This window comes from Choloepus didactylus, chromosome 1 (genome assembly GCF_015220235.1).
Source record: "Choloepus didactylus isolate mChoDid1 chromosome 1, mChoDid1.pri, whole genome shotgun sequence".
Classification (NCBI taxonomy): domain Eukaryota; kingdom Metazoa; phylum Chordata; class Mammalia; order Pilosa; family Megalonychidae; genus Choloepus; species Choloepus didactylus.
The window spans coordinates 186,261,790-186,286,718 of NC_051307.1; the positions used below are offsets into that span (position 1 = coordinate 186,261,790).

General features: G+C 36.5%; 1 protein-coding gene across 2 annotated transcripts in view; it reads left to right on the top strand.

Annotated features, from left to right (window-relative positions):
• LOC119542288 (programmed cell death 6 interacting protein) overlaps positions 1 to 24,929 on the top strand; it is a 126,679-nt gene that overhangs the window by 46,374 nt on the left and 55,376 nt on the right. For both annotated transcript variants that reach the window (XM_037846913.1, XM_037846916.1), the window contains exons 8-10: positions 13,118 to 13,340; positions 14,373 to 14,496; positions 16,606 to 16,783. In XM_037846913.1, coding sequence (XP_037702841.1) covers positions 13,118 to 13,340; positions 14,373 to 14,496; positions 16,606 to 16,783 — 525 coding nt within the window. The remainder of the gene's footprint in view (positions 1 to 13,117; positions 13,341 to 14,372; positions 14,497 to 16,605; positions 16,784 to 24,929) is intronic.

Consider the following 24,929-nt stretch of genomic DNA (forward strand, 5'->3'; position numbering starts at 1 on the left):
GCCTTCTCGCCTCCATGGTGGCTGCTGAGTAGTCACTACTTAGTCTTATGCTGTTTCCTTTGTATGTGGTGAATTGCTTTTCTCTTGCTGCTTTCAGAACTTGCACCTTCTCTTCCGTGTTTGACAGTGTGATCAGTATATGTCTTGGAGTGGGTTTATTTGGATTTATTCTATTTGGAGTTTGCTGAGCATTTATGATTTGTGTATTTATGTTGTTTAGAAGATTTGGGAAGTTTTCCCCAACAATTTCTTTGAATACTCTTCCTAGACCTTTACCCTTTTCTTCCCCTTCTGGGACACCAATGAGTCTTATATTTGGACGTTTCATGTTATCTATCATATCCCTGAGGTCCATTTCGATTTTTTCAATTTTTTTCCCCATTCTTTCTTTTATGCTTTCATTTTCCATTCTGTCATCTTCCAGGTCACTGATTCGTTGTTCAACTTCCTCTAGTCTTGTACTATGAGTGTCCAGAATCTTTTTAATTTGGTCAGCAGTTTCTTTAATTTCCATAAGATCATCCATTTTTTTATTTAGTCTTGCAATGTCTTCTTTATGCTCTTCTAGAGTCTTCTTGATTTCCTTTATATCCCGTACTATGGTCTCATTGTTCATCTTTAGTTCTTTGAGTAGCTGCTCTAGGTGCTGTGTCTCTTCTGGTCTTTTGATTTGGGTGCTTGGGCTTGGGTTATCCATATCGTCTGGTTTTTTCATATGCTTTATAATTTTCTGTTGTTTTTGGCCTCGTGGCATTTGCTGAACTTGATAGGGTTCTTTTAGGGTTTGTAGACCTATTGAAGTCCTTATCTCTAATTTATGAGATCTACAGCTTCGTGGAGTACACTTCCTCTAACTAACCAGCAGGTGGCGTCCACGAGCCACCTGTTCTCCACAAGCCAGTTCTCCCCTGCTTAGCCTTTTTGGTGAGTGGGGGAGTGAGTCTTGTGGGGCCCAATTGGTGTACCAAGCTTGCGTGTGTAGTTGGTGTTGCCTGCCCTGTATGTGGGGCGTGTTTCTGGGCAGTCGGGGAGGGGGGGTGGCCCTAACAATCAAATCGCCCTGGTGATCCTAGAGTTTTAAAGCTGGTGCAATAGTCTAATCCTTCAGTTCAGTCCTGCCACAGTTTGTCTCTGCCACTGACCCACAAGTCCTTGGTATTGGCGTATGGCTCCTGAGACTTGCAAGTGGGCCCCTCTTCCAGGCTGTGCACCCCGGGTCCTCTGTTGAGGGATGACTGTGCTATGTCACAGGTGAGTGCCGTCCCCCCAGGGCAGTTCTGGGCTGCTGGGCTGTGTAGGGAGGCTCCCAGTCTGCTCAAATGATGGCTGAATGGGGCTTTGTTAATTCACACTGCTCCACCTTCCCAACTCTGGGACAATCAGCTGAGGTTGCAGGGAAGGCTAATGTCCACGCCCAGTTTTGTGGTGTGTGCCTGTTATTTGAAGCACTTCCGTCACACTGGGTTGTCTGGGGCAGCTCTGGGCTATGGGGCTGGCGATGGGCAGGAGTGTTTCCTGTCCACCAGGATGGTGGCTGTGAGCGGACACCCCCCTTTTCTTGGGAAGTTGTGGTGTTTAGTGAATTTTCTCAGCCACTGAATTATTGCCTTTTGTCTCAGAGCTCTCTTAGTTCTGCTCTTGACTTGACGTGCCCAAATTGAAAGTGTTTGAAGCTTTCTGTATTGGGCTTCTTAGAGTAATTGTTTTAGAAAAAGCAAAAAGGGTTAAAAAAAAAAAGAAAAAAAAAAAAAGGGCCCTCCTCAGAGATGTAATGGGTTATTGAAATGCTAAGAGACAAAGCAACCAGGGCCATTAAGGAAAGGTCCACAGGGCAGAGAGATCAGCTTTTCTTCGGGATTTGCATATGCGCCTTAGGGCCTGAGCTCCGCCCTTCCCCTTTCTGTGTTCACCAGAACTCCAAAAATCCTCTGCTTTTATTTTGGAGTTTTTCGTGTTGTTTTTTTTTTTTCTATGCGTGTCTCCTCTCTGCTGGGCTGGCTGCTCTCATATTCTCTGGTGTCTGGTCTCAGTCTATCTATGGTTGGAGTCTGGATCAGTAGAATGAGTTTCTGATAAGAGCAGCCACTGCAGTTCTCCCTTCTCCTTCCCGGAGCTGACAGCCCCTCCTCCCACGGGACTGAGCCTGGCAGGGAGGGGCCGGGTCCCCTGGCCGCAAAAACTTACAGATTTCGCTGATCTCAGCAGTTCGACATTTTCATGAGTGTTGTATGAAGTATGCCCAAAGTCAGATTGCTCTGTGGTGTCCAGTCCACGCAGTTCCTGGCTTTCTACCTACTTTCCTGGAGGAGTAACTAAAACATATAGCTCACCAGTCTGCCATCTTGCCCCACCTCGTAGCACATGATTTTTGAAGTCTCATTTTTTTCCAAAAATTCTTGCAAAATTTTCAGTCAGTTTTAGTTTTATTTTTATCTAAAAATATTCTAACAACTCAATGAAAGACAAATTACTAAGTTAAAAACATGGGTGAAGGACTTGAATAGTCATTGCTCCAAAGAAGATATACAGATGACTATTAAACATATAAAAAGATATTCAACATCATTGGTCATCAGGAAAATGCAAATCAAAACCACAATGAGATACCATTTTTTGCCACTAGGATGGCAATTACTAAAAAATAAAAAATAACAAGTATTGATGAGGAGGTGGAAAAATTGGAACTCTTATACAAATTGTTGGTGGCATTGTAAAATGGTATAGGTGTTGTAAAATGGTGCAGCTGCTGTGGAAATCAATTTGGTGGTTTCTCAGAAAGTTGAATATATGATTACCATATGACCCGGCATATACCCCAAAGAATTGAAAGCAGGGACTTGAACAGTGTTTATAGCAGCGTTAAGCACAATTGCCAAATGATGGAAGTAACTCAAGTATCCATCGGCAGATGAATGGATAAACAAAATGTGGTATATGCACACAATGGAATATTTACTCAGCCATAAAATGAAGTTCTGATGCCTGCTACAACGTGGTAAACCTTGTGGATATGATGTTGAGTGAAATAAGCCAGACACAAAAAGACAAATATATGATCTCACTTATACGAAATACCTAGAATAAGCAGATTTCATAGACTCAGAATAAATTATAGGGGTGGGGGATGGGCTGGTGAAGAGGAATTATTCCTTAATGGATGTGGAACTTCTCTTTGAGGTGATGGAAAAGTTGGGGTAATGGGTGTGATGTTAGCACAATATTGTGAATGTAATTAATACCATGGAATGTATACTTGGAAGTGGTTAAAATTGGAGGTTTTGAGTTGTATACATGTTACTACAACAAAATTAAAAACAATAAAGGAAAATTTTTCTAATTAAAGAGCTCCAAGAAGATGTACAGTGCTTAACATGTGGTCCAGCCTTGTTCTAGATTGGGGGCATATAATTCTGCAGTTTGAGAACAACAGTGGTTTTATATAGATATATATACACACACACACAAACAATATTTCTTATAAACAGCAGAGTACCTTCTATGCAGTTATATCCATAATGTCTGCGTGGGGGCTGGTCAGAAACTTGTGATAGTACCTGGGGGCAACTTTGTAGCAGGGAAAGGGGCTGTTTATGAGTGATTTGTATTTTGAATGTTGGTAAGCAGAGGATAGGAAGAATTTAAACATGGACTGGATATTTCAAGATGCTCTGAAAGTGTCGTTTAGGAAGTTCAGCTTAATTTTTGTTTTGTGAGAAAATAAATCCATCTTATAAAAAAATTAAATGTATGCTTGTATTTTGACAAAATCAGAAAGATGTTTTTATAAAACCCAGATTATCAAACCTAATTTTTCCAGGTATTCACTTTGATTATGTGAACTTAGATTCTAATGTAAAAATCCCTTTGACCAAGGAATTTTTATGTGAAGGCTTTGGTTTTTTAAAAGGCTAATCTATTTATACTCTGAGTGTAGTTTCTTCATTTTCTAGGAATTCTGGAACTATCAGATGCGAGTGCTTATTTAGTCTCTATAAATCAATCATAGAAGAGCTCCTTTAAAATTTTTTTAATATAATTTTTAAGTACTGTCTGGAAAAAGGAAACTATCTCAAGCTCACACAATGAAAGGTAAAGACTTTTCTCAATTATAGACACAGAGTTTGTGGTTAAAAATGAACACAGAACACACTCACTCACAGTCCATGTCTCAAAGGGCTCTATCCCTCTTTCCAGTAGGCATGAAATATATTTTTTTATTGATTTGGAGTCACAAATAGGTAAACAGAACAAACAGACCAGAAAAAAAAAAAACAAAACAAAAATACCAACAAACCAGACTTCCTGATGTCTCACCCAGCAGAGAAGAATATATCCTTTCATTCTAATAAAGATCATTAGGAGGTCACACCATTAAATCAACTTTCCGGTCATCAGTGCTAGCATAGGGAAATAACTTACCAGTTGTGTGCAAACTAGAAACAAAGATGAAAACATAGAGTGAGGAAAATCAAAACAATAGGTAAAATAGTTTCAAAGGTAAAATTGCTACTTGGGATTCACTTCTGGAGCCGAGAAAGTTGTACCTGGGCTTACACAGCCCATGAAGTGCACTTTTCAGTCAACACAGTTTCTTTGGCTCCAGAAAAGGAAGTCTTGGTGAAATCTCCAGAGCTGCCAAATACAGTTTTCAAAACAATATAAAAACGTAAAAAGATATAAAAACGTGCCTCATAAAATGAAAACACATCAGAGATTTAATTCATTAATGAGGGACCTGGCAGGGATGGTAAAGTCGATTCTTTGGAAGTATTGTTAATTTTCTTAAGTAGGTTGTAGGTATTAAGGCAGTTGTCCTTATTAGATGATGTAAACTGAGGTATTTAGGGATGAAAAGTCATGTTGTCTGAATTGTAGCTCAAATGGCTCTGCAAAAGAAAAAAAGTTACAAATGTATGTGTATATATGGGAAAGAGTGATAAAGCAAATACGGCAAAATGTTAACAGTTATTGAACCTAGAGGGTATATTGTTACTCATTGTTTTATTCTTTAAATTTTCTGTGGGTTTGAAAAACTTCAAAATAAAATATGGGGAGAACTAGGTGCATCTAAAGATACACACTTCAACCCATGTCCCTCCACCCTTTTCCCACCATCCTGTTCCTTCCATCTTTTTTTACCTATGGCCTTATAGATAATTTCTATTAGTTTCTTGTAATCTTTCCAGTGGGTTTTTTCCCTCAATATAAGCAAATACACCTGCATAAACACACATACAGACACATTCTTGGCTCTCCCCATTTCTTGCATAAGAGGTAGCATATTGTATACATTGTTGTGCATCCTGCATTTCAATACAGCAATAGAGGAAACCTTCCTCTTTTTTTTTTTTTTTTTTTATTTTAAGAGCTGCATTGCATTTCATTGTATGAACCACAGTTTATAGCTCTCCCCTATTGCTGAATACTTGGATGTTTCCACAATTTGGTATTACAAATAATACTGCAGTGAATAATCATGCACGCGTGGCATTTTGTACTTTAGCAGAGGTATATCTTGAGATCCCTAGAAATGGAAATGCTGTTACCAAACTATAAATACATCTATAATTTGTAATGTATTATCAAATTCCCCTCCACAGGGATTGTACTCTTTGTATTCCTACCAGCAATGTGAGTGCATGTTTTCCCTATGGTCTCAACAACAGCATGTGTTATCAAACTTTGAAGTTTTTTCCCAATATAATAGATAAAAATGGTATCTTAAAGCATCTTTTTTTTTAAAAAAAATGAAATTTTGAGATATATTCACACACCAAATAGTCCATCCAAAATATACAATCAGTAGCTCACAGTGTCATCATATAGTTGTGCATTCATTGCCACAATCAATTTTAGAACATTTTCATTATTCCAAAATAAAAAAAATAGAACACCTAAAACATCCCATACCCCTTATCCTCCCTATTTTATATATATTTTTGTCTTTATTTTATTACTCATCCACCCATACACTGGGTAAAGAGAGTTAAAGCATCTTTTTTTTAAAATTCAATTTTACTGAGATATATTCACATACTATACAAGCATCCGAAGTGTATAGTCAGATGTTCACAGTAACATATAGTTGTGCATTCATCACCCCAGTCCGTTTCTTGAATATTTTCCTTGTACCAGAAAAAGTGAAAATAAGAATGAAAATTAAAAGTAAAAAAGAACAGCCAAATCACACCCCCCCCCCCATTTCTCACCTAGTTTTTGGTCCCCATTTTTCTACTCATCCATCCATATACTGGATAAAGGGAGTGTGATCCACAAGGCTTTCACAGTCAGTGTCACATCTTGTAAGTTATATTGCTATACAGTCATCTTCAAGAGACAAGGCTGCTGGATTGCAGTTTGATAGTTTCAGGTATTTACTTCTAGTAAAGCGTCTTTTTTAAGTAAAATTGTTATGGAAATTTTCCCATATACACATAAGTAGAGAGAATAGCAAAATGAACCACCAGTCAAAACAGTTATCGACTCATGGCCACTCTTGTTTAATTTGTAGTCCCCCTCTTCTGCACTTTGTGTTTTTTGAATCAGTCCCCAGAAATCATATCATTTAATCCATTTGAATGTATATTTTTTGATCTGTGTCTCTAAACATAAGGACTCTTTTTAAGGCTTAGCCAGAATACTACTCTCTGTATTTTTTTTAACTTTATCAAAAAATTAAAAAGCCAACAAACAATAATAAAAAAAAAAATTCAAACCAAACAAAAGAATAAAAAAAATAACCTAAAATAACTACATTGCTTCCAACATATTCCTACCATACCACCCAAAATTTAAAAGACTGTAGTTGTTCCTGAGTATTCCCATAACATTAAGAATACCCTCCATAACTTACCTGTTCTTACTAGATTATCATCCTCCCTTCACTGGTTGCTGTCTATCACTAGGTCCCCTACATTCTACAATGTAAAACATTTATTTTACATTTTTCACAGAATTCATATTAGTAATAACATACAATATCTCTGTTTTTGTGCCTGGCTTATTTAACGCAGCATTTTGTCTTCAGGGTTCATCCATTTGGTCATGTGTTTCACAACATCATTCCTTCTTACTGCTGCATAGTATTCCATCATGTGTATGTACATTTTGTTTATCTGCTCATCTGCTGAAGGACATTTGGGTTGTTTCCATCTCTTGGCAATTGTGAATAATGCTTCTCTGAACATTGGCATACAAATATCTGTTCGTGTCACTGCTTTCAGATCTTCCGGGTATATACTGAAAAGTGAAATTGCTGAATTGAAGGGTAACTCGATATCTAGTTTTCTAAGGAACCGCCAGACTATCTTCCAGAATGGCTGTACCATTATACAGTCCCACCAGCAATGAATAAGAATTCCAATTTCTCTACATCTTCTCTAGCATTTGTAGTTTTCTGTTTGTTTAATGGCAGCCATTCTAATTGGTGTGAGATGATATCTCATTTTGGTCTTAATTTGTATCTCCCTAATAGCTTGTGAAGATGAATATTTTTTCAAGTGTTTTTTTGAGCCATTTGTATTTCCTCTTCAGAGAACTGTCTTTTCATATCTTTTGCCCAGTTTATAATTGGGTTGTTTGTATATTGTTGAGTTGTAGGATTTCCTTATATACGCAAGATATCAGTCTTTTATCAGATACATGGTTTCCAAATTTTTTTCCCATTGAGTTGGCTGCCTCTTCGTCTTTTTGTCAAATTCCTTTGAGGTACAGAAGCTTTTAATTTTGAGGAGTTTCCATTTACATGTTTTTTTGTTTTGTTGCTTGTGTTTTGGGTGTAAGGTCTAAGAAGCAACTTCCTAATACAAGGTCTTGAAGATGTTCCCCTACGTTATCTTCTAGGAATTTTATGGTGCTGTCTCTTATATTGAGGTCTTTGATCTCCTTTGAGTTCTCTTTTGTGTGGGGTTTCTGTAATTTTAATATGTGTTTCTCTTATGAGTGAGGTTGAATAGCTGTGTTTAAGGGATGTTTGTATTTATCTATAAATTTTTTTCCATGGGTTTTGTTTATTTTTCTTTTTAATTAATTGATCTTTTTCTTTATTTTTAGGGGCTCTTTATATATTAAGCAGATTACCTCTAATTTCATTTTTTTGCCCTAATTACTTTGACATGTTAAAGGGTCCTAGTGATCTTATTGATCTTTGTTTTACTTCTCCTTTAGGAATATTTCTTGCATTTTCTACCAAGTGTGATATCAGCTTTGGGGATTACGATTTTATCATGTTCCAAAAGGAGCCAAGAGGTTACTCCGGTGGGCACTCTTATGCACAATATAGACTGCCCTTTTTAGTTTCTAATGAATTAGAATAGCTAGCAGTAAATACCTGAAACTATCAAACTACAGCCCAGAACCCTGAATCTTGAAGACGATTATATAAAAATGTTGCTTATGAGGGGTAACAATGTGATTGAGAAAGCCATATGGACCACACTCTCCTTTGTCTAGTTTGTGGATGGATGAGCAGAAAAATGGGGGAATAAAAAAAAATGGCACCTGGTGTTCTTTTTTACTTTAATTGTTCTTTTTCACTTTTAAGTTTTATTCTTATTATTTTCGTGTGTGTGGTAATGAAAATGTCAAAAATTAATTTTGGTGATGAATGCACAAGTGTATAATGATACTGTAAACAATTGAATGTACGCTTTGTTTTGTATGACTGCATGGCATGTGACTATATCTCAAAATGAATAAAAAAAGATTTTATCATGTTAAGGAACCGTGTATCTGTTTATTTGCTAAGATGTTTTAAAAAATCAAGAATGATTATTGAATTTTATGAAATGCTTTTTCAACATCTTTTTTTTTTTTTTCCCCATTTTTATTGAGATTGTTCAGATACCATACAATTATCCAAAGATCCAAAGTGTACAATCACTGCCCCTGGGTACCCTCATACAGTTGTGCATCCATCACCACACTTAATTTTTGTTCAAGTTTTAGAAACTTTTCATTACTCCAGACAAGAAATAAAGTGAAAGATGAAAAAGGAAAAAAAGAAAAGGAAACTCTAATCCTCCCCATCCCTAACCAACCCCCCTCAATTGTTGACTTGTAGTGTTGGTATAGTACATTTGTTACTGTTTATGAAAAAGTGTTGAAATACCAACTGTAGTATATAGTTTGCAATAGGTATATATTTCTTCCCTATATGCCCCTCTGTTATTAACTTCTAATTGTATTGCATACGTTTGTTCTGGTTCGTGGAAGCGATTTCTAGTATTTGTACAGTTGATCATGGACATTGCCCACCAAAGGATTCAGTTTTATACATTCCCATCTTTTGACCTCCAACTTTCCTTCTGGTGACATATATGACTCTGATCCCCTTTCCACCTCATTCACACACCATTCAGTGCTGTTAGTTATTCTCACATCTTGCTATCGACATGTCTGTTAATTTCCAAACATTTAAGTTCATCCTAATTGAACATTCTGTTCATACTAAGCAACCGCTCCCCATTCTTAAGCCTCGTCCTATATCTTGGTACCTTATATTTCATGTCTGTGAGTTTACATATTATAATTAGTTCCTATCAGTGAGACCCTGCAATAATTGTCCTTATGTGTCTGGTTATTTCACTCAGTATATTGCCCTCAAGGTTTTGTCATCAACCCATTTTTTTTTTTTTTATATGGTTTTGTTCACTCACCATACATTCCATCCCAAGTAAATAATCGATGGTTCTCTGCATGGTCATACATTTATGTGTTCACCACCTTCACCACTATCTATATAAGGGCATCTACATTTCTTCCACAAGGCAGGAGGGAGAGTCAAAGAAGGTAGAGAGGCAAAAGAAAGAGGAAAAAAAAAATGACAGCTAGGAAGCAGCAAAAGGAAAAATAACCTTAAATCAAAGTAGAATAAAGAATCAGACAATACCACCAATGTCAAGTGTCTAACATGCCTCCCCATCCTCCCCCTTATCTGCATTTACCTTGGTATATCACCTTTGTTACATTAAAGGAAGCATAATACAATGATTCTATTAGTTGCAGTCTCTAGTTTATGCTGATTGCATCCCTCCCCCAATGCCTCCCCATTTTTAACACCTTGCAAGGTTGACATTTGCCTGTTCTCCCTCGTAAAAGAATATATTTGTACATTTTATCACAATTGTTGAATACTCTAGATTTCACCAAGTTACACAGTCCCAGTCTTTATCTTTCCTCCTTTCTTGTGGTGTCTTACATGGTCCCCACCTTCCTCTCTCAACCAGATTCATAGTTATCTTTGTTCAGTGTACTTACATTGTTGTGCTACCATCTCCCAAAATTGTGTTCCAAACCACACACTCCTGTCTTCTATCACCCTGTAGTGCTCCCTTTAGTATTTCCTGTAGGGCAGGTGTCTTGTTCACAAAGTCTCTCATTGTCTGTTTGTCAGAAAATATTTTGAGCTCTCCCTCATATTTGAAGGACAGCTTTGCTGGGTATAGGATTCTTGGTTGGCGGTTTTTCTCTTTCAGTATCTTAAATATATCACACCACTTCCTTCTTGCCTCCATGGTTTCTGCTGAGAGATCCGCAAATAGTCTTATGAAGCTTCCTTTGTATGTAATGGATAGCTTTTCTCTTGCTGCTTTCAGGATTCTCTTTGTCTTTGACATTTGATAATCTGATTATTAAGTGTCTTGGCGTAGGCTTATTCATATCTCTTCTGTTTGGAGTATGCTGTGCTTCTTGGGTCTGTAATTTTATGTCTTTAATAAGAGATGGGAAATTTTCATTAATTATTTCCTCTATTATTGCTTCTGCCCCTTTTCCCTTCTCTTCTCCTTCTGGGACACCAATGATATGTACATTATTGTACTTTGTTTCATCCTTGAGTTCCCGGAGACGTTGCTCATATTTTTTCATTCTTTTCTCCATCTGCTCCTTTGCATGTAGGCTTTCAGGTGTTTTGTTCTCCAGTTCCTGAGTGTTTTCTTCTGCCTCTTGAGATCTGCTGTTGTATGTTTCCATTGTGTCTTTCATCTCTTGTGTTGTGCCTTTCATTTCCATAGATTCTACTAGTTGTTTTTTTGAACTTTTGATTTCTGCCATATATATGCTCAGTGATTCCTTTACAGCCTCTGTCTCTTTTGCAGTATCTTCTCTAAGCTTTTTGAATTGATTTAGCATTAGTTGTTTAAATTCCTGTATCAGTTGAAGTGTACTTTTGTTCCTTTGACTGGGCCATAACTTTGTTTTTCTTAGTGTAGGTTGTAATTTTCTGTTGTCTAGGCATGGTTTCCTTGGTTATCCAAATCAGGTTTTCCCAGACCAGAACAGGCTCAGGTCCCAGAGGGAAGAAATATTCAGTATCTGGTTTCCCTGAGGGTGTGTCTTAGAAAATTGCTCCACCCTTTGATGCCTCAGGTCACTGTGCTTTTCTGCCCAGCAGGTGATGCCTGTTAGCCTATAATTCTTGACTGGTGTGAGGAGGTGTGGCCGTGTTCCCCCAGGCTCTGGGGTCTGGTTCTGAATGGAAAGGGCCTCACCCCTTTCCTCCTAGAGAGGACAGACCCCCCAGGTGGAGGTCATTAGCATTTCAGTGGTTTCTCTCTCTGCTTGTGGTGTCTCCACCCTTCCCAGAGTCAAAGTTCTGGAAACTGAAAATGACTGGGGCTTTCTCCACTGAGCCAAAAAAGAAACAGATAGTCCCCTTCAGACCCAGTCCAAGGCAACCCTCCTGCTCTCCCAGGTCAGTCGTCACCCAAAGCCTCTGTTTTTTTTTGGGATTCGTACCTGTAGTGAGCAGTTCACACTCACTACTTAAAACCCCAGTTTGGAGCTCAGCTGAGCTATATTCACTTGCTGGGAGAAAGCTGCTCTCTGGCACCAGAAGGCTTTGCAGCTTGGGCTATGGGGGAGGGGGTCTCGCGACTTGGATCCGCAGGTTTTACTTAAAGATTTTATGCTGTGTTCTCAGGCATTCCTCCCAATTCAGGTTGGTGTATGATGAGTGGATGGTCTCGTTTGTTCCCCCGCAGTTATTCTGGATTATTTACTAGCTGTTTCTGGTTTTTTGTAGTTGTTCCTGGGGGACTACTTAGCTTCCACTCCTCTCTATGCCACCATCTTGCCCCTCCCCCTCAACATCTTTAAAGATTGTTTTTTTTTTCTTAGATCTGTTATTTTAGAGGATTGCATAAATAGCTATTTCAGTATTAAACCATTCTTGTATCCTGTAATTTTGGTGTTTGACTTGCTTTAGGGTTCTTCATATGTGTAGTAAATGAGACTCATTAATTTTGCTGTTCACATCTTCTGTAATCTTATAATTTTTTTTAGTAGGTCCAGGAATTCCTGTGATAGCAGTGTTACGGAACCTTTTACTGTGATAATGGGTGGGATTTATCAGTTTCTCATAATTCTTTATATAGATAGAGACTACTAAGTACAGAATAAGAAGTTTTATGTCTTTCTGGCAAATGTCACATTTAACATTTATGTGCTGAATTTATCCCTAAAAATGCTTTTGGCCTTATGGTCTCTTTTGTTGAATGTCATAAAATCTAATATCACCTAAATAATGTAATTTAAACTTAAATTTATATGAGGCATATGCTCATTTTGCAGATTATGTGGGAAAACTTTTTAAATTTTATGCTCATGCTGAGACAGACATGCTTCTTTATTTGCTCTCTGTGTTGCTTAATAGTTTTTTTCCTAATCCACTCTTTCATTAATGGTATAGCCTTTTAGGGTTCTTGCCTTTATGTGAGGGGGTAAAGGACATGCATCTTAGTTCTTTTTCATGTGGTCCTAAGACCCTTATCTCAGGCCTCCATGAGGGCATTAAAATGCTAGACCTTTGGGTAACAGAAATAATTCAATAGCCAGTCTTCCCCATTGTCAGTTTATATTTATCATTTTGCTTTTCACTTTCTTCTTTGTTTTACTGGCCCATGGATTTCTTTTACTTTTTTTGGCAGGTCACCATATGTCATGTCTGAAATATATTACCCTTCATTTTTAGGTATTTTGTAATGGGGAAATCCAGGTTATCCTGTCAGCCACATTGTTGGAAATGCAAGTCCTTAAATTAAAGTTATTTTCCCCCCTTTTAAACCAATGCTTGTTTGAGAAAGAAAAAGATTTCTTTTTTTTACATTTTTCTTTTTAGCATGCAGCAGAACTGATTAAAACAGTGGCATCTCGCTATGATGAATATGTCAATGTGAAGGATTTTTCTGACAAAATCAGCCGTGCCCTTACTGCAGCAAAGAAGGATAATGACTTCATTTATCATGATCGTGTTCCAGACCTTAAAGATCTAGATCCTATTGGCAAAGCTACACTTGTGAAATCCACTCCAGTCAATGTCCCCATCAGCCAGAAATTCACTGGTATGTCAAGTATTCAGATGTACTTTAATCTTATCTTGACTCCAGCATTAATCTGTATCAAAATCTAAAATCACACAGTTACTTTTCTAGACAATGAATTTGTAATTTGTGTACATGTTCAAGATGGATGTGAGAATAAAATGAAATATTGTGGTATCTTTAGTGAAATTTTAAAATGGAAAATAAATGGTAATAAAGTATATGTAAAGACTTGAATCATTGTATGTTTGAGTAATGATACAGGCATGAAACAAGTGTTTGCCATTTTGTTAATGTGAAATTTGTTATATTATGTAAGATGCTTCCATTAAAAATAAACGTATAAATTATGATTTTAAATATGTAAAGTTCTGGAGTTATATAAGATAATTAAAGATTATAATATCCTTGACTATTGTAGATACATACAATACATAGTCTCTAAATGGGATCCCATGGATAATATTCTAAGTTATTGGGGAAAGAGTGATTTTTTAAGCTTATTTTTATTTAGCAAACACAAAGTGTTTACCATAACCCAAGGACTCTTTTAAATGCTATACAAATATTAGCTCATTTATTTCTCACAACAGTCTCATGAGGTGTAGGTACTGTTATTTTCCCCATTTGACTGATGTGCAGAGTGGTTAAGTAATTTGCCCTAGGAAGCAAATTACTAGGAAGAGGTGAAGCTGGAACTCAAAACCTGGCACTGTGGCTCACTCATTAGTCAATTTAATAAAAAATGAGCAGTGTTTTCTTACATATAACTCTTCTCTGCCTCACCCCAAATCCCTCAAAATCAATGACAAACATGCATCTCAGAAAGCGAAAAAAATTAATTTGACGGAAAAAGCTTTCATTATTAACTGCTTCTGTGTTTATAGTAATCTAAAAATTCTGTGTCATGCTTTCAGTAGTGTTTTACTTTTGATCTTTAATTTAAATCTTTGTAGACACTTTTTGTAAATACTGGAGAGAAAATATGAATAATTACTTTTCAGTTTGAGTTTTTGTCTTAAACGTTTTTTGAAATTTCCATACTAATTTTAGATCTATTTGAGAAGATGGTTCCTGTGTCAGTACAGCAGTCTTTGGCTGCCTATAATCAAAGGAAGGCTGACTTGGTTAACAGATCAATTGCTCAAATGAGAGAAGCCACCACATTGGCAAATGGGTAGGTAGAACTATGTACATAGTACTTAACTTTCATAAATTTATTTCTAAAGTTCTGAAGTTTTGTGTTTTTTCTTCAACAGTAGTGTCTATGTTAAATAGAAATAGTTCTGTTAAATAATTTCTACCTCATTTCCATGAACATTTTAGTTTCCCGAGCTTGGAGCTAAATGTCAACGTTATATGAAATAGCAAATACAGATGCATGCACAAAAGCACACACGTTTTTTGGGGACACTTTATTAAGCCTCAGCAAATATATTATAGTTGGAAGAAATTTAATTACTGAAATAAGAGGAAAATATTTTGACTACTAATTCGTATTTTAGGAGATGTTTATTTGAGGGACATGAAAAGTAGAAATTGACTCTAAGATGCATCATGCATTCAATGTTTTGAACCAGTTTTTGTTTTGTTCTGAAGACTACAGATATAATTTATTGGTTGTTAAGATTTTTAGGTATAGTTTGCACACAATAAAATACACCCATTTTAAGTGTACAGCTTAATTAGTTTTGATAAATGTATATATCCACGTAAACACCACCACAGTCAAGAACGAGAGCATTGTCATTACCCTAACAAAGTCCCTTATCCCTCTTTCCCTTCAATTTTCCCTCCCCTTGTCCCAGGCCACTACTATATGCTAATAGGTTAGTTTTACTTTTTATAAAATTTTATACATTTGGAATCATTACAGTGTGAATTTTGTGTGTGTGTTTGGCTTCTTTCACTTAAGCGCAATGTTTTTGAGATTCGTTTAGATTGTGTGTATCAGTTTGAGCCTTTTTATTGCTAAAAAGTATTATATTTTAAGGTCCTACAAAAGTTTTTTTATTCTTTGACCTGTTGAACATTCAAGTTGCTATGAATGTTCATGTACAAATGTGTTCTGGGATATATATTTTTATTTCTGTGGGGTAAATAGGGGTGGAATTTGCTGGGTTGTATGATTAGTGTATGTTTAACTTTATAAGGAGTTGCTGGCTTGTTTTCCACAATGGTTGTTCCATTTTAAATTCCCACCTACACTGTTTTAGAAATGTAGTTGCTCTGCATCATCATCAGCACTTGGTATTGTCAGTCTTTTTAAGTTTAGCTGTTCTGGTGCCTGTGTAACAGTATCTCATTGTGGTTTTATTTGCATTATTTTAATACTGATTATATTGAGCAAATTTTCATGTTCTTATTAGCGATTCACATTTCTTTTTTGAAGTGTCTGTTGAAATCTTTTGCTCATTTTTGTAAATTGAGTCTGTCTTAATGATTCCTAAAGCGTTATTTTCATATTTTGGAGACAAGTCTTTTGTCAGATATATGTATTGAGAATATTATCTCATAGTCTGGCTTGCCTCTTCATTTTCTTAATTTTGTCTGTTGATGAGCATAAGTTTCTCAATAAATGCATGCATTCTAACACAATTTTTCTTTATTTAGCTAGTAAGAAAGTCACAGAGTATGCTACCATATGATTAAGAGGCAGTCTGAGTTTATACAGAGCTTATTTTCTGAGGTGTTCGCTGCATTACATCATTACATTTGCCTGTCTTGTCTCATTGCATAGTAGATAGGTATAAGTTTTTTTTCCCTATCATTTAAATGAATTAACTGACGATTGTTATTGTACCACAAAAGAGAAAAGATGAATATTCTCTAATTTAATACTCAGATTAACTATGTTTTGCCAAGACAATATGATGTTATAACTATTTTTTATATTATTCCTGATTTGCCAGGGATTATGTAACAGTCAAGATTATGATAAATGACTGCTGTTTTTAAAGATAGAATTTTTTACTTTTAGTTACTTAGACTTTTTGAGCTGTGAGGAGAAGGTTTTTAGTTTATTTTCCTACCATAGTTTTTCTTTATGGCTTTTAATTCCAAATTGTGAATTTAAATAACTTAACTATTTATAGATTTTGTTTTAATTTTATGAATCACTGATTTTCTGTTTTTTTTTTCCTTATGTTTGCTTTAGTTTTGCATTAAGACTTGGTGCTTTTTTAATGTGTATGCTAACTCCATTGTTATTTATTTGTATATAGTAGATTGATGTTTTAAAGGGTGGTTTAGACTTTTAGGTGACATAATATCTTATTTTTTTCAGGGTGTTAGCATCACTTAATCTTCCAGCAGCAATTGAAGATGTGTCTGGAGATACAGTACCTCAGTCTATATTGACTAAGTCCATGTCTGTGATTGAACAGGGAGGCATCCAGACTGTTGATCAGTTGATCAAAGAGCTACCTGAACTACTACAAAGAAATAGAGAAATCCTAGATGAGGTATGTGAGAAAAGGTTTCCTTTTCAGATAAAAACACTGCAATCCCTTGGTGTACAATAAGGATAGGAGTGGGGGCTTTCTCCTATTGGTTTCAAGGATAGTATTCCTCACCTTGGTGAATTTATTATGTATGATATATTCACATACCATATAATCCATCCAAAGTATACGATCAGTTGGTCACAAATGGTTATATAATTGTGCATTCATTGCCGCAATGAATTTTCAAACATTTCCATTACTCCACAACAAAGAAACAATATATTAAAAAAAAAAATAAATAAAAGAACACCCAAACCATCCCACCCACACCCCCATTATTTATATAATTTTCGTCATTATTTTATTACTCATCTGTCCATACGTTGGTTAAAGGGAGTGTCAGTTATCAGGTTTTCACTGTCACACGATAAAAGCTATATAGTTATACAATTATCATCAAGTATTAAGTCTACTGGATTACTATTCAACAGACTCAGTCCTTCTAGCTATTCAAATACACTAGAAACTAAAAAGGAATATCTGTATAATGCGTGAGAATAACCTGTGAGATTTCTCAGCCGCCGAAAGTTTATTTTATTTCTTTTCCCCCGTGTGGTCCAAGAAGGCTTTCTCAATCCCGTGATGCCAGGGCCTGGCTCATCCCTGGGAGTCCTGTCCCTCATTGCCAGGGAGGAGACTTACACCCCACATTAAGGGGTAGGGTAGTGAGTTTATTTGCTGAGTTGGCTGAGAGAAAGAGGGCACATATGAGCAACAAGAGAGGTTCTTTGGAGGTGACTGTTAGGCATAATTATTAGTAGGCTTAACTTCAAGAGAGAAGTTTAGATTGAGTGGGAATGGGTTCATTTATGTCTTCAGGGTAAATAAATGCACATTAATGAAAGTCAGTAACCACTGTGAAGCTAGGATATTTGAGAAATTACTGTCACACAAACTGGTGAAAGTCTTCCTAATTAATGATATATTTCTAATATAGGCAGATTATGTTTCTTGGTGAACATGGAATCAGACAGAAAAAATTAGTCCATCAAATGTTTTATGAGCTTGCTGCATCTGTTGTCTATTAGAGGTGGTATTTTATTAATGGCAACAGAACACTCAAAGTTTGGTGACTAAAGCCAACTGTTGCCAGTGTTGCTGCCGTTTTACTGTGGCTTCTCCTCTCCTCCATAATTGATACTTTCTTTAGATATATTAATATATTAAAACCATAGTGGTTAGAGTGGGCTCTTGTCAATTTCAGAGTCACCTTGTCTCTTTTAGGTGTCTTTACTACTACTTTAATTGATGATGTTTTGATTTTTCAGTTAACTTTCACAGAGGATGTTGGATTTATATCATTTCCAAGTACTTTCGGGCAGGGATGGAGTACTTAAGAATTTAGGTCAGTGTGAACCTTAGGGATGAGAATATTGACCTCCTCAGGTTATTTAAAGGATTAATTAAGCTAAAATAGTATTGACATTTTACCAATATTCTTCCAGTTCATGGAATGTCTTTCCATTTATTTAGGTCTTCTTTAATTTCTTTCCATGATGTTTTGTAGTGGTCAGTGTACAATCCTTGTACCTACTTCCTTAGTTAATTTTATTCCTAAATAACTTTATTCTTTTGATGCTATTAAAAATGGAGTTTTCTTCATTTCATTTTCAGATTTCATCACTATTGTTTAAAAATAGTTTTTTTAAATTTTTGCATATTAATCTCATATCCTGCAACTTTACTGAATTTGTTTATCTTTAATAGTTATTTTGTGGATTCTTTAGGATTTTCTCTATATAAGTTCATGTCATCTGCATAAAGAGATTTTTGTGCTTCTTCCTTTCCAATCCAGATTCCTTTAATTTCTTTTTCTTGCCTAATTGCTCTGACTTGAACTTCCAGTACCTTGTTGAATTCAAGTGGTGAGGGTGGACATACTTGTCTTATTTCTGATCTTAGGGGCAAGACTGTCATCATTCACTATTAAGCAGGATTTTAGCTGTGTAGCTGTGGATTTTTCATAGATGCTCTTGAGAAAGTTGAAGTTTTCTATTCCTAGTTTGTTGACTGTTTTTATCATGCTGATATGTTTAGATTTCATCAGATGCTTTTTCTGCATTAGTTGGGATGATATATATTTTTTTTCTTCAGGCTACTAATAGGGTTTATTATGTTAACTGATTTTTTAAAATTTTTATTGAGATTGTTCACCTACCATACAATTATCCAAAGATCAAAAGTACAATCAGTTGTCCCGGTACCCTCATACAGTTGTGCATCCATCACCACACTTAATTTTTGTTCTATTTTTAGAACTCTTTCATTACTCCAGACAAAAAAAAAAAAGGAAACTCTAATCCTCCCATATCCCTAACCAACCCCCCTCCATTGTTGACTCATAGTATTGGTATAGTACATTTGTTACTGTTTATGAAAGAACATTGAAATACTACTAACTGTAGTATATAGTTTGCAATAGGTATATATTTTTCCCTATGTGCCCCTCTATTATTAACTTCTAGTTGTATTGTCGTACATTTGTTCTGGTTCATGGAAGAGATTTCTAGTATTTATGCAATTAATCATGGACATTGCCCATCATAGGAATCAGTTTTATACATTCCCATCTTTTGACCTCCAACTTTCCTTCTGGTGACATATATGACTCTGAGCTTCCCCTTTCTATCTCATTCACACACCATTCAGCACTGTTAGTTATTGTCACATCTTGCTACTGACACCTCTGTTCATTTCCAAACATTTAAGTTCATGTTAGTTGAACATTCTGCTCATACTAAGCATCCGCTCCCCATTCTTTAGCCTCGTTCTATATCTCGGTACCTTATATTTCATGTCTGTGAGTTTACATATTATAATTAGTTCCTATCATTGAGACCCTGCAATGTTTGTCCTTACGTGTCTGGCTTATTTCGCTCAGTATGTTGCCCTCAAGGTTTCATCATCAATCCGTTTTTTTTTTAAGATGGTTTTGTTCAAATGCTATGCATTCCATCCTAAGTAAACAACCAGTGGTTCCCTATATAGTCACGTATTTATGTGTTCACCACCCTCACCGCTATTTATATAAGGACATCTACATTTCTTCCACAAGGCAGGAGGGAGAGTCAAAGAAGGTAGAAAGGAAAAAGAAAAAGAAAAAAGAAAGGAAAAAAAATGACAGCTAGGAAGCAGCAAAAGGCAAGATAACCTTAAATCAAAGTAGAATAGAGTCAGACAACACCACCCATGTCAATTGTCCCACACCCCTCCCCTATACCCCCTCTTATCTTCATTTACCTTGATGTATCGCTTTGTTACATTAAAGGAAGCATAATACAATGATTCTGTTAATTACAGTCTCTAGTTTACATTGATTGCATCCCTCCCCCAGTGCCTCCCCATTTTTAACACCTTGCAAGGTTGACATTTGCTTGTTCTCCCTTGTGAAAGAACATTTGTACATGTTATCACAATTGTTGAACACCCTAGATTTCACCGAGTTACACAGTCCCAGTCTTTATCTTTCCTCCTTTCTTCTGGTGTCTCACATGCTCCCAACCTTCCTCTCTCAGTCATATTCATAGTTATCTTTGTTCAGTGTACTTACATTGCTCTGCTACCTTCTCCCAAAACTGTGTTCCAAACCTCTCACTCCTGTCTTCTCCTATCACTCTGTAATGCTTCCTTTAGTATTGCCTGTAGGACAGGTGTCTTATTCACAAAGTCTCTCATTGTCTGTTTGTCGGAAAATATTTTGAGCTTTTCCTCATATTTGAAGGACAGTTTTGCTGGATATAGGATTCTTGGTTGGCGGTTTTTCTCTTTCAGTGTCTTAAATATATAACACCACTTCCTTCTTGCCTCCATAGTTTCTGCTGAGAGATCTGCATATAGTCTTATTAAGCTTCCTTTGTATGTGATGGATCGCTTTTCTCTTGCTGCTTTCAGGATTCTCTGTCTTTGATGTTTGATAATCTGATTATTAAGTGTCTTGGCATAGGCCTATTCATATCTCTTCTGTTAGGAGTATGCTGCGGTTCTTGGGTCTGTAATTTTATGTCTTTCATAAGAGATGGGAAATTTTCATTGATTATTTCTTCTGTTTTTTCTTCTATTATTTCTTCTCCTTCTGGAACACCAGTGATACGTACATTCTTTTGCTTTGTTTTCTCCTTAAGTTCCCGGAGACATTGCTCATATTTTTTCATTCTTTTCTCCATCTGCTCCCTTGCATGTAGGCTTTCAGGTGTTTTGTTCTCCAGTTCCTGAGTGTTTTCTTCTGCCTCTTGAGATCTGCTGTTGTATGTTTCCATTGTGTCTTTCGTCTCTTGTGTTATGCCTTTCATTTCCATAGATTCTGCCAGTTGTTTTTTTGAACTTTCGATTTCTGCCTTATGTATGCCCAGTGTTTACTTTATAGCCTTTATCTCTTTTGCCATTATCTTCTCTAAACTTTTGAATTGATTTAGCATTAGTTGTTTAAATTCCTGTATCTCAGTTGAAGTGTAAGTTTGTTCCTTTGACTGGGCCATAACTTTGTTTTTCTTAGTGTGCCGGTTTGAATGTGTTGTGTCCCCCAAATGCCATTATCTTTGTAGTCTTGTGGGACAGACGTTTTTGGTGCTGGTTGGATTTGCTTGGAATGTGCCCCACCCAGCTGTGGGAGATGATTCTGATGAGATGTTCCCATAGAGGTGTGGCCCCGCCCATTTGGGGTGGGCCTTGATCAGTGGAGCTATGTAAATGAGCTAACTCTGGGGGAGGAAACTGAGTGCAGCTGGGAGTGATGTTTTGAAGAGGAGCAGGCTTGCTAGAGAGGAACATCCTGGGAGAAAGCCGTTTGAGGCCGGAGCTTTGGAGCAGACGCCAGCTGCCTTCCTAGCTAACAGAGGTTTTCCGGACGCTGTTGGCCATCCTCTGGTGAAGGTGCCCGATTGCTGAGGTGTTACCTTGGACACTTTGTGGCCTTGAGACTGTAACTGTGTAGTGAAATAAACCCCCATTTTATAAAAGGCTATCCATCTCTGTTGTTTTGCATTCTGCAGCATTAGCAAACTAGAACACTTAGTGTAGGTTGTAGTTTTCTGTTGTCAAGGTATTTGATCTCCTAGGCCACCCCAATCAGGTTTTTACAGATGAGAACAAGCTCAGGTCACAGAAGGAGGAAATATTTAGTATCCGGTTTCCATGATGGTTTTTCTTACAGCATTGACAACCCCTGTGCTTTTCTGCCCAGCAGGTACACCTGTCAGCTTCTCATGGGCTGGTGTAAGGGGGTGTGGCCCATGGCTCTCTTCCGCCAGGCTCTGGGCCCCTCCCTTTCCTCTTGGGAAGCTATGTCCCCTCCAGAGAAGTCATTTGCATATAAATAGATTCTTTTGTTTCTCTGACTCTGCTAGTCAGAATGTTGGGAGTTTAAAATGTCTGAGGCTTTCTTTACTGCAAAGTGCTGCAGGCTGAAAAGGGCTGAGGCTTTCTCCACTGAGCCTCTGAGGTTGACAGAGAGAGAAAGGGACAGAGAGCTCCCAGATTCAACCTTTGGCCAGAGATAGCACCCTATCCTCTGGGCTCCCTGTCTTGAGACAGATATGACCCCTGACTCTCCCAAGGTCAGTCGTCACCAAAAGCCTCTGTCTGCTTGTTGGGGACTCACTGTGTGTATTGAGCAGTTAACATTAAAACCCCAGTTGGATCTGGGCTGAGGTACACTTGCTTGTTCAGAGAGTGCTGCTCTCTAGCACTGTGCGGCTTCCGTGACGGAGGGGCTCTTGGCTCTCAGCGTGGTTCCGCAGTTTTTACTTACAGATTTTATGCTGCGATCTCAGGCATTCCTCCCAGTCCAGGTTGGTGTATGTTGAGTGGACAGACATGTTTGTCTCCCTGCAGTTATTCCAGGTTATTTACTAGTTTTTTGGTTGTTCATGAATTGTTCCAGGGGGACTAACAGTCTTCCCACTCCTCTCTCTGCCTCCATGTTAGCTCCTCACACTGTTAACTGATTTTTGAATGTTGATCCACCCTTGCATTCCTGGGACAAATCACATTTGGTTGTGATGTATAATCTTTTTCATGTACTGCTGTATTTTGTTTGCTAGTATTTTGTTGAGGATTTTGTATCTATAATCGCAAAGGTTGTTGGTCTGTATCTTTCTTTTCTTGTATTTTTCTGCCATTGGTATCAGGGTAATATTAGTCTCAGAATGAGATAGGCAGTATTTTCTCCTTTTCAATTTTTGAGAAGAGTTCGAGAAGGCTTAGAATTACTTCTTCTTTAAATCCTTGGTAAAGTTCACTGGGGAAGCCAGCTGGTATTGGACTTTTCTTTGTGGGAAATTTTTTGGTTACTGAGTCAATTTCTTTAATTGTTATATAGTTTTATTCAGATTTTCTCTTTCTTCTTGTACCAGTTTTGATAATTTGTGTATTTATAGGAATTAGTCCATCTCTTCTAGGTTGTTTAACTTATAGGCATACGGTTACTCTAGTATTCCTTTATAATCCTTTTAATTTTTGTAAACTTGGCAGAAAAGCTTTCTCCTTCATTCCTGGTTTTAGTAATAAGAATTGTCTTTTTTTGGGGGGGGTTGTCAGTATAGCTAAAGGTTTGTCAATTCTGTTGCTCTTTTCATGGAAACAACTTTTGTTTTTGTCGTTTTTCTCTACTGATTGTCTGTTCTCTCAGTTATCTCCACTCTAATCTTTATTGTCTACTTCCTTCTGCTAACTTTGAATTTAGTTTGCTTTCATTTTTTTAGTTCCTGAAGATGGAATATTAGGTTATTGATTTGAGATCTTTCTTGTTTTTAAATACCGCTATTTACATTATAAATTTCTCTCTGAGCACTGCTTGGGCTGTATCCCATACATTTTGGAATATTGTATTTTCACTTTCATGCATCTGAAAGTATTTTTTAATTTCCCTTTTGATTTCTCCTTTGACCCATTAAGAGTGTTCATTTCCACGTACTTGTGAATTTTCCATATTTCTTTCTTATTCATTTATGATTTCATCCTATTGTGGTTACAGAGGATACTTTGGATGATCTCAGTTTTTTTCAAATTTATTGAGATTTACTGTGTGGTCTAGTAAATTGCCTATGTTGGAAAATGTTCTGTGTACACTGGAGGAGATTGTGTATTGTGCTCTTGTTGGGTGAAGATTTCTGTATATGTCTGTTATGTCCAATTAGTTTGTAGTGTTCAAATCTTCTGTTTCATTGTTTTTCTTTTGCCTGAAATTGGGTATCGAAATCTATTACTGTTACTATTCAACTGTATATTTCTCCTTTCAGTTTTGTATATTTCTCCTTTTCAACTGTATATTTCTCCTTTTCAACTGTATATTCCTCCTTTCAGTTTTTGGTTCAAATGTATTGGAGCCCCTATTTTAGATGCCTGTATGTTTGTTATTGTTTTATCTTCTTGATGGGCTGACCCTTTTTGTATAATGTTCTTCTTTCTCTCGTAACAATTTTTGTGTTAAGATCTATTTTGTCCGTTATTGATATAGCCATTCCAATTCTCTTTCTATTAATGTTTGCATGGAATATCTTTTTCCATCTTTTCATTTCAACTTACTTGTGTTTTTGGATCTAAAATGTGTCTCTTATAGGCAGCATGTAGTTGGATCGTGCTTTTTTTATCCAGTCTGCTAAAATCTGCTTTTAACTGGAGAGTTTAATCCATTTATATTTAATGGAATTATTGATAAGGAAGGACTTCTGCCATTTTGCTATTTGTTTTGTATATCATATTTTTGTTGTTCCTCAATTCCTCCATTACTACTTTTTTGTGTGTTATTTAGATATTTTCTAGTGTATCATTTAGAATCCCTTCTTGTTTCTTTTGCCATGTATTTTTTTTTTTTTTTTTTTGGTGTCTCTATTTTTTTTTTTTTTTTTTTTTTTAAATTCAGTTTTATTGAAATATATTCACAAACCATACAGTCATCCATGGTATACAATCAACTGTTCACAGTATGATCCTATAGTTATGCGTTCATCACCACAATCTATTTCTGAACATTTTCCTTACATCAGAAAGAATCAGAATAAGAATAAAAAATAAAAGTGAAAAGAGAATACCCAAACCATCCCCCCATCCCACCCTATTTGTCATTTAGTTTTTACTCCCATTTTTCTACTGATTTTTTTTCAATTTT